Below are 13,545 nucleotides of genomic sequence, written 5' to 3'. Positions count from 1 at the left end.
AACAATCAAAACATTTTCAATAGGAAGATGACGTTAAAGTTTTAAATAAATATAAAAAATTAACACAAGCATGGAAAATTAATTTTACCTGTTGTGTGGATAGATATGTCCCAGATTTATCTTTCAAAAATATTCAATTGGGACGTCGTCTAAACAACGATGTCGTTACTTTGAATACAGTGACAAAATTAACGCCTCTATTATTATTATTATTAAGAAACCCTTGTATCTTTTAGGTTAGACATGGTTCAAATGTCTTGCACATTATAGTATTATACTTGGCTTTAATTCATTTTTTTTTTATCAAGAAATAAAATACACTAATGAGAATGTATATCTTGTTTCTGCTGTTCTGTCGAATTCAAGTTTGGATTAAATTGTTGAAGCAGAAGAACCTTCGCCGAACGTAACAAGAAATACACTCTAAGTAACTTGTATCCCATATAATTGTGTCAAGTGGTAATTAAACAATTACATACACACAGTTTTTTTTTAAATAATTGATTGGACATAGACAAATTTATTCAAACTGTGAGATTATAAATACTTTATAGAAATAGGATGTTGAAATTAAACATATAAGAAAATAAACAACAAAAAAGAAAAGAAGATAAAGAATATTTATATATGTCTAGATCTCTTGGTATATAAAAAGAATTCTTTTATAATAATCGTATAGTTTGCAATTTTACGTAGATTCACTTCGTTTAGGGTCCACAAGCAAAAAAAATGTGATTTTTCGGACAATCAGGGACATTATCCAGGAAGTTACGGTCCGATATGCGCGATTATCGAAAGGAACCGAGGTCTGTGTGATATAAACATAAATGGAAAATTTCATCAAGATCGGATTAAAATTGTAACCTCTAGAGGGTCCACAACCTTGATATACCATACTTTTACACTATTTACGTACGAGAATCGGCCATTGTGTCTGGCAGTTCAATCGATTGTCACCTAGTCATCGAAATGGATCCATAGAATCCAAGGAGAAACATCATTTCTAGCAACAAGTTACTATATTTTGGGAATCATTTGTTATTAATGCCAAAACTATTATGGCGTTCTTCAATCAAACTATAAAATATAAATTACAAACTTTGTGCTGGTTTAACATATTGATATATAGAATGGAATGTTGCTTGAGACGTCCCGTGTAAAATTGGCTTGTGTTATGCATACAATGTTAAGGCCTAGGGTGTAAATTTTCCCCATATTTTGCACATAATTCGGTGTTTCAAAATTCTTTCTTCAAATTTCAACTGCCCACGAATCCTGTACATCGAATACCAATATGCTTCGGCTCAATCAAACGACTAGACACATTTACTTGTGTCCCCTGATTTCGGGGGCTTTCTGGGTTTGTGTTAGGTGCCCCTCTAGTCTCAAATGTGGCTTCAACGCTATCAACGATTTCACCATATTGCACACGGCCGAACATTTCTCCGTTACAGATGCAAAATCAGTGGACACCAAGCCCGTCTGGCACCTGAGGATCGATCTTGGAAAATCTGAAGGCCCTCGCGGGCTGCACATTTCTTTTGTATGCTCGGTGTCCTTGCCAGTCAACCACTGCAACCGCGTATAATATAAGATACGCCCACATTTTGCAAGAGATGGATAGATAAAAAGTTTCAAAAAACGCCAAGATCCAGGACGTTATGGTCTGGAATGTGCGAATACAAATTATGACTACTAGAGGGTCAACAACTTTCGTATTATACCCTTCCAAAAAGTAGGGGATATTGAAATGCAAACACCTATGCAGGTTGTGATCTGATAAATAGTCATGGACACTTGACATGCTTTGAGAGTATGTTCACAGATGAAAAATTTATCGCCCCAACAGAACCACTGAGCTGTACATGAGACACACAATAGCGCCATACACGTTGGAGGGGTTCTTTCTTACATTTGACACTTCAAGGAAGGGTTGATGAAAACTGCCGCGTGTTGGTTTATCTATCCATGTTTGCTTTCCTATCGGTTCTTGCATGGGCGTCACACGTGGGGGTGGGGGAGGGGGTCCATCCTCCCCCAGTGTTTTTCGGGGGTGGGGGGGTCTGAATATTCTTTCACCCCCCAAAAAATGTACATAGTACGATAGGTCTATTATTATTTTCAGGTAGCGTAACGTTATCAAAATATGAGTCCCTATAGAGATGTCAATTTCATAGTCATTATAAACCTGTAACGGTAAATTTCTTTGATCTTTGGGGTATATTCTATGCCCGGAATAACTTGAGGTCTGAAAGTCGGGGGCGCTTTTGGATATATACAGAGGATATATACAGGGGAATTTGGGGTTATTCTTCTGAAAGTTTTTCTTTAAACCTGTAACAGATTATTCTTCCAGGATAGGGGTTTTTTTCATAAGAAAACATGATCTAAGGTTTTTCTTATATGAATTCTGGGATATTCTCATTTTGCGTACATGTAAACATAGACGTTTATAAGAAAGGCCTTCAGAAAAAAACCCTCGACAGAAAAACCTCGGCCTACCGGCCTCCGTTTTTCTTTTACTCGGGTTATTTTCTTCAGTCTGTCTTTCCCCAGCATAACCTCAGTCTCGTGCTTTATCCTACACAGAAAATCTTACGTTCACTTTCGTGCATTTTGGCTTTGATGTAATTAAACAATGGCAGATTCGAAAATCGTCGCATTTCGGCTCGTTGGTCATTCTCATTTTTTCAAACCATGGTGATCAGAGAATTTTAAACAATAATATCCAATATGCATGAAAAAGCGGCAATTAACGGATTTCAGCTGTCAATAAAATTCTCTTCGAAAAGAAAATTATTGGCCATTTTGTTTATTTCCATTTAAGGCCTATAAATTATTTTTTAAAGATGATATGAGATATCAAATAATCATCGCTTGGATTAATTATTCGCAGTAAATAATGAGTTGTCGACGGCTTTATCGTTGATCCGTGACAGTTGATTAGTATTACTCAGTGAGTCATAAACTAAAGTTATGTGATCAAGTTTTGTTTCATAAATTCATAAAAATTCCCCTACTAAACTATCTTTGTCGTGTTGTTCATAACTCAAGCGTAACATTCATTATGTAAAAGTCATGAAAAAAATATGAATACGGCACCCCCTGACTTAAACATGATAAACATTGTATTGGTGTGATGTTTTAGTTTAGCCCCGTAAAATATGCCAAAAGAGTGTTTACAGAAGACTGAAACTTTTAAAAAATTTTCATGGGGGTGCCCCCCCACCAGTGGGAGGGTAACCCCCCACACTATCCCTATCGCGATACATCGGCTGCTGCGCAGCTTCGTGCCTCCGGCGTCACAGATTGTCAACATTTTATATAATTTCATTTGCGGACCCCGCCCCCTCCCAATACATATTTCGCGGCTACGCCTCTGGGTTCTTGCATAAGATTTACTGTTTAGCGTGTCTTTTCTTTAGTGTGTTACGTTTAATCATAGAACTAGAATACTAACGGGAACGCCCACCGTGTGACGTCACTTCCTTATGTGACGGCGGGCCTCTGACGCTGATATCGGGCACAGCTTACTTCCGGTTTCTGCTCGCACTAACAAAATGCCTGGCGCGAATTGTGTTTTGTTCGGATGTTCCGCCTGCAATAAAAGAAATCGGGGTTGATCATTCTATCGCTTACCCAAAAACAACATAGAGTGGAGAGAGAATCATTACGTATCATACAGTCTACCAGATCAGACCCGATAAATGACAAGACCTTGACAATATGTTCAAGACACGTTGAGCCGGATTATTTCGTTGAAAAAGTAAGTGAAAACTCAAATCAAAAGAAATTAATTATGTAGATTCTAGTTGGCAGTCCACCCTGACAACCTACAATGAAGTTAAGTTAAACCCATACTAGCTGAATGTCTGTATTTTCATGTTTGCCCGTTAGATTTTACCCTTTCTCTCATCAAAGTTGTATGCATATAGGTTTGTTTACATTAGTGCCGTAGCTAGGCCTAGTCTACTTGCAATTTGTTATGAAATTGACGAATACTACACCCGATGAGTGTGTGACAGCATGACGATTCTCTCTCAACAATCTTCTTTTACTTTAATTTTATGAATTACTAATTATTATTTTTTTTTAAAGGTCAAAGTTTTAACTGAGCAGCTCCATAAAAATTAAAATTGTATATTTATTTATGACTGACCTTGACCTGTCAAATCCTTTTACTTTTAAATTCCGAAATAATCTTGTTCCCGGTATGAATAATCAACAAGCATGGAAAAAAAATTAATTATATCTGAACCTTTTGTTTTGTATGTAGGAACCTTTTTATTTTGATTTTATGAATATTTCAGATGTTTACAAAAATTCTGGGTCCACATATCGAAGATTAAAAGAAGGGTTAGGGAGACTATCAACCTTAATTCTTCTACAGAAAAGCGTAACAACAAAGAAATTGAATCCAAGGAAGTCACCGGTAACTTAAATTTCTGTTAACTTAATTATGAATATGAACATTCGATGTTTCCTTATAAAAGATCAGTATATGAACATTTAATTCATCAATATTAAACAGACATTATGCAAGAGCTAAATCTGTCAATTGCAGGTCTTTCTTTAGGCCTGGAATGTTATCTAAATTATTAATTAGACATTAATTAACTTATCCAGACCATAATCAACGCTCGATGGCATCGCTAGCCTGTGATATATACTGAATTAGAGCCCAGTCTGCTACTTCTGATTAAATCAAAAAATCGATAATCGAGACCATGGTTTTTTTTTATCGTACCGACTATAGTAATGCTGATCGAGGCTAGGCCCAAAATTTAATCATTAAATACTTGGTTCAGGGTGGATGAATTTGACTGAAATTTTCAGCAAATTCCCTTTACATTATCTATTTTTTAACTATTATAATGAGAACTGCTAGCTCTTTCTGTAATCTCCCATAATTTTATTTATAAATACTTGTATGAATATCTGATTCTTCTTTATATTTACTTTTGTAATTTTTTCGATTTTATTCAGAAACCGAGAAAATTATGAATACATGTATCAGAATCCAATTCTTCTTGTTTTAATTGAATTTTATGAATTTGTCTATTTTATTCAGAGTCCAAGGAAAACCGAGGAAACTCAATGTTTACATATGAACGAAGTAACCTTTCAGATGTTGCAGAAATCATTTTTATGTCAAATGTCTGCTTTGTGGCTATGTCAGTCTTCAAGTGATTATATCTATCTGTTTAAAACTGAAGATAAAAGTGTAACATACCATTTAACCATTGACAAGGACTTGAATTGTGAAGTACAATATAATAATTTTTGTTTCCTGTTCAAATTAAAGTTACATCTATAGATTTACTTATAAGAACTGTTGAGAATATGAAGATATGTGGGGGCATAACATCAAAACATTTACAGTCTTATTCTCAATGTCAGCCTACAACTGTAAGATATATCAGACAGGTTGATATTTTCATGAACACAAATAAGTCAACATAGAAATTACGAAAGCTGTGTACTTGCTTCTGTATGTAATAGTTTTGTTGAGGACACTCAAAAAGAAATTTGTTTAAGTTGTCGACAGATTAACAGAGATTTACAGAGAAAGTAAATAGTAATAATAATAGTTTATTTCACATATATGGCTACATAGCACATTGCATATTCAGATTTTGATTGACAATATATAATTCAAAGAATCAATATTTACATACTTGTAAATGTAATTTACAATTCAAAAATAGCTTAGCAATAATATATAGTTGCCATATAAACGAGCAAACAGTGATAGAATATAATCATGTGGTATGAATTTGATTAAAATGTAGATTTCACTCCATTTTGATTTATTTCTTCCAACTGACTCGACTCCACATAGATTTGAGGTCAAATGAGAAGTTATAGAGTTAAACTGTGATCAGTGATGTCAGGTATTTTATTTACAGCACTTTGCTGCAAGCATTTCACACAATGAAAGTAACAAAAACACAGATTATACAGATAATTTCATACAACAAAATAGAAAGTGTATAATTAAACTAAACATTTCCTGGCTCTATTGGAATTAATATCAATATTGGAAGTATAAAAATATAAATGTGATTGAATCTAGGATTAAATCTAGAACTTAATCAGCAGTGTTCTACAGATTTTTTATTTCTTGTTATTACTGTATTGTAGTTAATAAGTAATGAAAAGAAAACAAGGCCCCAAGTTCACAAAGCATTCTCAGTCTTAAGTTAAGGTTTTACTCAAAATTGTTTGTCTTATTTTAACTCAAATATAGCACTTTACTAACTATTGTTGTTTTAATGTAAATATATCAATAAGAAACTGTGCAAAGTTTTGTGTTTCTGGATCAAAGATATTTCTCAAAAACAGTGATTGAAGGTTGAGCAAATTCTTAAGTCTGGGAATGCTTTGTGAACTTGGGGCCAGGTTGATAATAGTAAACAAAATATATCGAGACGCAATGAAATAGCACCTCTGAGATGACGTGGCATAACTTTGCACCTTCCACAAAACCTAGCTTTTTAAAAGCTGCATTATATACCCCACGTGTGTACCAGAAAAATCAACATACTGATTCTGTTGGGTTTAATTTTTTTGATTGAGAATTGTTCGGGGTGCGTTTACGCAATCTTCAAAACATTCTCACATGTTATCATCGTAATATGATGTTGTTACATCCTTAATTGCAAGATTAAAGCAAATCTTTAAAACAAAATTGAGCTGAAAAGTGCTAAGTATGGCGTTAAACCTGGATTCATTTCAAACAAGATTTACATTCATCCATTTATAAAAGTGATGTATTATTTTTATTGCATCTCAGTATAAAATATTAACAATGATAACAAAATTTATATAAATTTTATACAGGTGCACAACTTGTAATGTGTGAGCTTTATAAATGTATTAAATTATTCTTAAATATACATTATGTAAGATTTTGATAAAGAGCTAGCCATTCTTGCTATAATAGTTCGAAGATAAAAAATGTAAAATGACTAATTTGAAAATTTCATTCAAATTACTCTATTGCGAGCGAAGATATTAGCCTTTGAAGGCTATTTTAGAATATTTCAATTAATTGATGATACAAATTTCATCTTAACACACCTTATTTAAAAAATTCAACATAATGGTTTGAAACGTCTAACGTAAACCTTTTCAAATGAAACTTCGATTTAAAAATATTTTCGAACCCTCTGGACAAGTAAAATAGGATGTAATGGATAATTTACACAACAGGTGGGACACTTAAACATCTAGTACTTAGATAGAGATATTATTTATTTTCTGGAGCTTTCAAGCCAGCAAGAGTGTTATTGTCCCTTTAAAGTAAATATTATACAAAATAAAAGAAACTGTTCCAAAGCAATTTGGGATCACGTGGCTAAGTGGGTAAGACGCTGGCTCGCTAGCCTGGAGGTCGGGTGTTCGATCCCTGCATTGGCCGAGATTTTCCGGCGTGGTTCCCCCTTTTCAGTGATGCAGTACGGAGGGCCTGACAAGGACAGCTGTCTAATCCTTCGGATGATACGAAAACCCGAGGTCACCTGTATACATTGGAATGCACGTAAAAGATCCCGTGGCAGTTGGAATTCGATATAAGAATAGGTGATAGAGCCGCTGCCCGGGCAAAATTTCCCTTAAATCACACCTTATGGCGTATGCCCGTCTTCATTAGCCCAGCATAGGAGCAGAACAGTAGGACGTTAAACCCCATTTCATTTCATTTCCAAAGCAATTTGATCGTTTGAGAAGAAAAAAAATATATAGACATGGTCGAGACTATAATGAGTTTCATAACTTGCCCATTTGCTGCTACGAACACTATGTGACTATATGCATGTATGTTGTATATGTAGAAAACTTACGGATGCTACTGGAACGACAGGTTGAGATGTCTCAAACAAATCTTTAGCAAAGAAAAGCTGTAGTAAAGAATACACATTTTTTTTTTTTATAAACAATATTTTTATTCAAGATGTCTGAATGGGATTGGGGAACAGGCTTAGCCTATGTAAAACCCCTTGTTATAAACAAGAAAAGGGCACTGGGAAACCAGCCAAAACTGGCACGGACATGCCAAAGGCTAACAACAATATACACAAACAATAAATAAAAAAAATAAAATGTGAATGTCATCATAATTTATTAATAATAATTTTATAATATGTAGTAGAAAATGATACACAAACGTGTGTTCGGATAATTTAATGTCCGAAAATAAATGGTTTATACTCCCGATGGTATGTTATATAACTAATTTAAAAAAAACTCATTAAAATTATGAATAACTTACATCTATTACACCGTCAAGTTCTTGAAATTCCAGGACGTCGTACGCTTCTGCCATGTTGACATACGGCCGGAAGTTACTTGTGCCTTATTGACTTCGCGCATGCGATGTACAACATAAATATGTCATCACCGTTATACGTCACCGAGTGGGCGTTCCCGTTAGTGTTCTAGTTCTATGGTTTAATTTGATTGAGAGACGTTTTCGTCGACGTAAACGTCAACCGACAACACCGCAAGAATTGGCCGTGGCACTGCAAGAGGAGTGGGACAGATTGCCCCAAATCGTGATTGGACGGTTCATTAGGAGCATGCCACGACGAATTACTCATTATCAAGACATAAAATCAAAAACGTCCATTTTCACTTTTGACGGTGTATCTCTTTGCGCGTGAAATGGGGCCGTCAGATGAGCCGCCCATATGAACTGTTTATGTTCATGTGTAGGCTGGACTGTTATTAACATCGATGGTTACCTCTAATAAAAGCAGCAGTGCATTTCCGCAGTTTTGTATTGTTTCTGAATACCCCCTACTTTTTTTGAAGAGTATATTTACTTTTACACAATTTGCGTACAAGGAGCGGTCAATTTGTGGGACTGTTTCGTTTCGATTTTCCCGAAATTCGAACTCAACCTTCATAATGGTGTAACAGTGATATTTAAACAGTTTTTAAAATGAGATGCAAAAAGTTGTGACCTCTAGAAGACTCACAAGCTAAAAATATGATTTTTCGTACGATCAGGGGCCATACTCCAGGATGTTATGGTCGGATATGTGCAAATATCCAAAGGCGGCAGTGAGATCTTTTGGGCATAAGCATATATTTTAAGTTTCATCAAAATCGAATTCAATCAACATCAGGTGTAGGGATGATATGGTCAAACGATTCTGAAAATCGGATAAAATTTGTTACCTCTAGAGGATCCGCAAACTAAAATCACGTTTGTTTCGTACAATCAGGGCCATAATCCAAGAAGTTACAGTCCGATAAGCGCGAAGATTGAAAGGAACCACGATCGTTGGGTTATAAACGTTAAATTTCATATTTCATCAAAATCGGATAAAAATTGTGACCTGTGAGTATTCACAAACAAATTGTGGACGGACGGGGACGAGGACAATATACGCCCATATGAAAATGTGCTGTAGAGAAATCGATTTGTATATATAAAACATAAAAATACAATAATACATTTAATGACAATCTATGTATAATAAATTGTTTACATTAGTCGATTTCGTGGTAATAATTATATTTAATATGGGGTTACAAAATAGAGGATTGCATAATAAATTGTACACAAAAGTTTGTGGGGATAATATCCTTTTAATTTCCGGCAAGCAATGTTGTTATTGACAAAAAGATTAATCTGTGTTTTCTGCATCTCTAACGAATTGTTTGTACATTAGTAGTATTGGGGTAATAATAATGCGTAATATGGGATTACAAAATAGAGATTGCATAAATTTTACAGAACAATTCGAGTGGATATGTCCATTTAAGTCCCAACAAACAATGTTGTTATTGATAAAAAGATTAATCTGTGTTTTCTGCATCTCTAACGAATTCTTTGTATGTTTTGTTTACGACATGCTGTGGGGCATCTGGGGATGTTCTCCAGTAAGAAAAGCTGCACCTTTCTCTCAATGCTTCATTCACTTCCGGTACAAGAAGCCATACTACAGGTAAAGCAACACCTTTACTCGCGGCAAGAACAAAAAAAACCGTTGTTGTTGTGATTAACGTTCTGGTGTCTTCTGATAAAGTAAACGTTAGTGCTATATGTTCTGGTAACAGTAGCAACAAACAAAGAACATTAGCAACAATAATAAACTTGGGACGAAACATTGGCTTTTCTTCGTTCAACAATGTCGGACGAAACGCAATGTTTCCTCTGCCTTGAGCCACAAAACCATAGATAATTATGCACGTGGTAATGATCATGCCAAGCAAAGGGGCGAAATAACACAAAATATTCAACGTCACCTTTGCCCATTTATAAACCATAAGAGGGCACATGGTGGCCGTCCATATTTTAATAATAATCTCATGCAAGCCCGTTTTAATTAATGGTGGTAAAACAATTAACATGGCTACCCATGGCACCAAAGACAATGCGATATAAACCGGAAGTTTGGTAGTTTGGTTAATATGTGGCATTTTGTACTCATATTGTTTGATGATATAGACTATGTTAATAATTAATAGTCCTAAGTTCGTAATCATTACATGACCACGAATTGTAAACACTTGTAGTATGAGATGAATTTCACATCCCAAAGTTATCTTATCATTGACTGTAAAATCAATATACACTGGTATAACTGCCAGTCCTAACAAAAAATCTCCGAATGCTAGACTTGATATCATCAAATAGCACAATTCTCTTCTTAAGGTAGGGGTTGTGAAGATAGTTCCCAAGATGAGTATATTGGAGATAACGGCGCCTATAGCTATCAATACATGAACTGTCACTGTTATAGTAAAGAGCATATCATAGAAGGGATCACTATTAAAATCCCAGCCGGTTACATTTCCTCTGGATACATTAGAATTTGTTGAATTATTATACATAACCATTGTTGTACTCTGAAAAGAAAAGAAATATATTGGTAATCTTAGTTACATTTCTTCTGGATACATTAAATTTTGTTGAATTATTATACATAACTATTGTTGTACTCTGAAAAAAAACAACCCATAAATATATTCGTAATCCTAGTAATGTGAACAAATTTGCAGTCAGTTTCTCCAGAGCACGTTCCCCGTCTCGAATTATAGGCCTTCGAGGATGAAATAATTTATGAATTAAATATCCCACCAAAAATTAGAAACCTAACAATAGTGGTGGGTTTGTTTTGATGAATTGGTACGGGAATTGTTTCAGGCCGTTCGGATGTGCCCCCTAACACCAATCGGGTCTGTACGCAGGCCCGTAACTAGTGGGGGGCGCACCTGCAAAAATTCTCCCCCCCCCCCCCCATGTGAACAAATTTTCGACCATAAAAAAAATAGATATACATTGTCCGTCAATATTACAGCACCCCGAGAACACTTTCCGCCCCCCTCGTTGCTTTGAGCTAGTTACGGCTCTGTCTGTACGCCTACTTATATACATATTTGAGAAAATAAAACTGTCGTATCTAATTATCCTACAAAAGCAACAACATGTATTTTTTCCCTATCGAACTTCAATAAATTAACGGCACAAAACTTAGTATCAATTTTATTCGGATTTGACATGGATTCTCTTTAAATGTGTAGTTCAAAAACAATACAGACTGAATCCGTGTCCCACCCTTAGGAACGAAATTCGTATTAGGGGTGTCATAGTTTTGGGTACTAAATGGAGTTGACAAATAAGAGACACAGTGATTAATTCTTTTATCAGACATTACATTATAATCTGCATTGCAACCCATTTGTGTCAATTTCTAGGTTCCAAATATTAGGGATTTAGTTCCTTTAATATAAATTTATTTGCGAAAATCAAATCTCGAATAACGAATTTCCAAATACAAATCTCCAAACACCAATTTTTCTTCTCTATGTTCTCTCGAGTCCCCATTATTGAATTGTGACTTATTGTAATGCTCGGTTGATTTTGGCTTACCACTAGCGTCCTAGGTCGTCATAATGTTCAGGTCAGATGAATTTAAAGAAATGTTTATTGCCAAATGTTTTGCAAGATTTGTATTTGGAAATGTCTTGTTCGAGATTTTTTTTTCCGGTGTATATTTCGGATGAAATAAAAATGTAATTTTTTGTTTGATAATCTAAAATAAATTCTATCTTTATATTCAAATACAATAAAGTTAAACAAAACTACAATTTACAAACCTGATATAACAAATGTCTGATTTATAAAACAAATATTGATTATAAGATTTAAATGTCGAAATACGACAACACATGAAGAAATAAGAATTAAGGACTATGAATGTAAGAACTGAGAATTAAGAACACTGAATAAGAGCTGTTTGGTCTTCCATACATTTCTGATTTGGAAACATTCAATTTCGACCAAAAAAGGCACATTTGGCCGTTTTGCCAACTTGGCAAACGAAACACCCTAACAGTGGGGTTTCGTAAGCATATTAACGTGTACATAAAACTAGAAGTCAACAATCAAAACATTTTCAATAGGAAGATGACGTTAAAGTTTTAAATAAATATAAAAAATTAACACAAGCATGGAAAATTAATCTTACCTGTTGTGTGGATAGATATGTCCCAGATTTATCTTTCAAAAATATTCAGTTGGGACGTCGTCTAAACAACGATGTCGTTACTTTGAATACGGTGACAAAATTAACGCCTCTATTATTATTATTATTATTATTATTAAGAAACCCTTGTATCTTTTAGATTAGATGTAGCTCAAATGTCTTGCACATTATAGTATTATACTTGGCTTTAATTCATTTTTTTTTTATCAAGAAATAAAATACACTAATGAGAATGTATATCTTGTTTCTGCTGTTCTGTCGAATTCAAGTTGGGATTAAATTGTTGAAGCAGAAGAACCTTCGCCGAACGTAACAAGAAATACACTCTAAGTAACTTGTATCCCATATAATTGTGTCAAGTGGTAATTAAACAATTACATACACACAGTTTTTTTGAAATAATTGATTGGACATAGACAAATTTATTCAAACTGTGAGATTATAAATACTTTATAGAAATAGGGTGTTGAAATTAAACATATAAGAAAATAAACGGCGATTATTATTTAACACAGAAAAAAAAAAGCAACAACAAAAAAGAAAAGAAAATCAAGAATATTTATATATGTCTAGATCTCTTGGTATATAAAAATAACTCTTTTATAATAATCGTATAGTATATCTTTGCAATTTATTAGATTCACTTCGTTTAGGGTCCACAAGCAAAAAATGTGATTTTTCGGACAATCAGGGCCATTATCCAGGAAGTTACGGTCCGATATGCGCGATTATCGAAAGGAACCGAGATCTGTGTGATATAAACATAAATGTAAAATTTCATCAAGATCGGATTAAAATTGTAAGCTCTAGAGGGTCCACAACCTTGATATACCATACTTTTACACTATTTGCGTACGAGAATCGGCCATTTTTTTCTGGCAGTTCAATCGATTGTCACCTAGTCATCGAAATGAATCCATAGAATCCAAGGAGAAACATCAATTCTAGCAACAAGTTACTATATTTTGGGAAACATTTGTTATTAATGCCAAAACTATTATGGCGTTCTTAAATCAAACTATAAAATATAAATTACAAACGTTGA

General features: G+C 34.3%; 1 protein-coding gene and 2 long non-coding RNA genes across 3 annotated transcripts; 1 reads left to right on the top strand and 2 right to left on the bottom strand.

Annotated features, from left to right (window-relative positions):
* Positions 1-3,493: 3,493 nt before the first annotated feature.
* LOC130012535 (uncharacterized) lies at positions 3,494-8,444 on the bottom strand. Its single transcript, XR_008787977.1, has 3 exons — positions 8,273-8,444; positions 7,845-7,901; positions 3,494-3,598 (listed from the first exon to the last, which is right to left on the bottom strand). It is a non-coding gene; the product is annotated as an uncharacterized LOC130012535 (long non-coding RNA).
* On the top strand, positions 3,498-5,798 carry LOC130012534 (uncharacterized). The gene is made up of 3 exons (XR_008787976.1): positions 3,498-3,766; positions 4,311-4,432; positions 5,072-5,798. It is a non-coding gene; the product is annotated as an uncharacterized LOC130012534 (long non-coding RNA).
* Positions 8,445-9,451: 1,007 nt separating the features above from the next.
* LOC126817990 (uncharacterized) lies at positions 9,452-12,609 on the bottom strand. Its single transcript, XM_050545167.2, has 2 exons — positions 12,483-12,609; positions 9,452-10,860 (listed from the first exon to the last, which is right to left on the bottom strand). The coding sequence occupies exon 2, from the start codon at positions 10,849-10,851 to the stop codon at positions 9,808-9,810; it is 1,044 nt and encodes a 347-aa protein (XP_050401124.2). The 5' UTR covers positions 10,852-10,860; positions 12,483-12,609; the 3' UTR covers positions 9,452-9,807.
* Positions 12,610-13,545: the final 936 nt, after the last annotated feature.

The sequence above is a fragment of the Patella vulgata genome, chromosome 4, assembly GCF_932274485.2.
Source record: "Patella vulgata chromosome 4, xgPatVulg1.2, whole genome shotgun sequence".
In the NCBI taxonomy this organism is placed as follows: domain Eukaryota; kingdom Metazoa; phylum Mollusca; class Gastropoda; family Patellidae; genus Patella; species Patella vulgata.
Note: the sequence above shows the minus strand (reverse complement) of the source record. Positions and strands in the feature narration are given on the sequence as shown.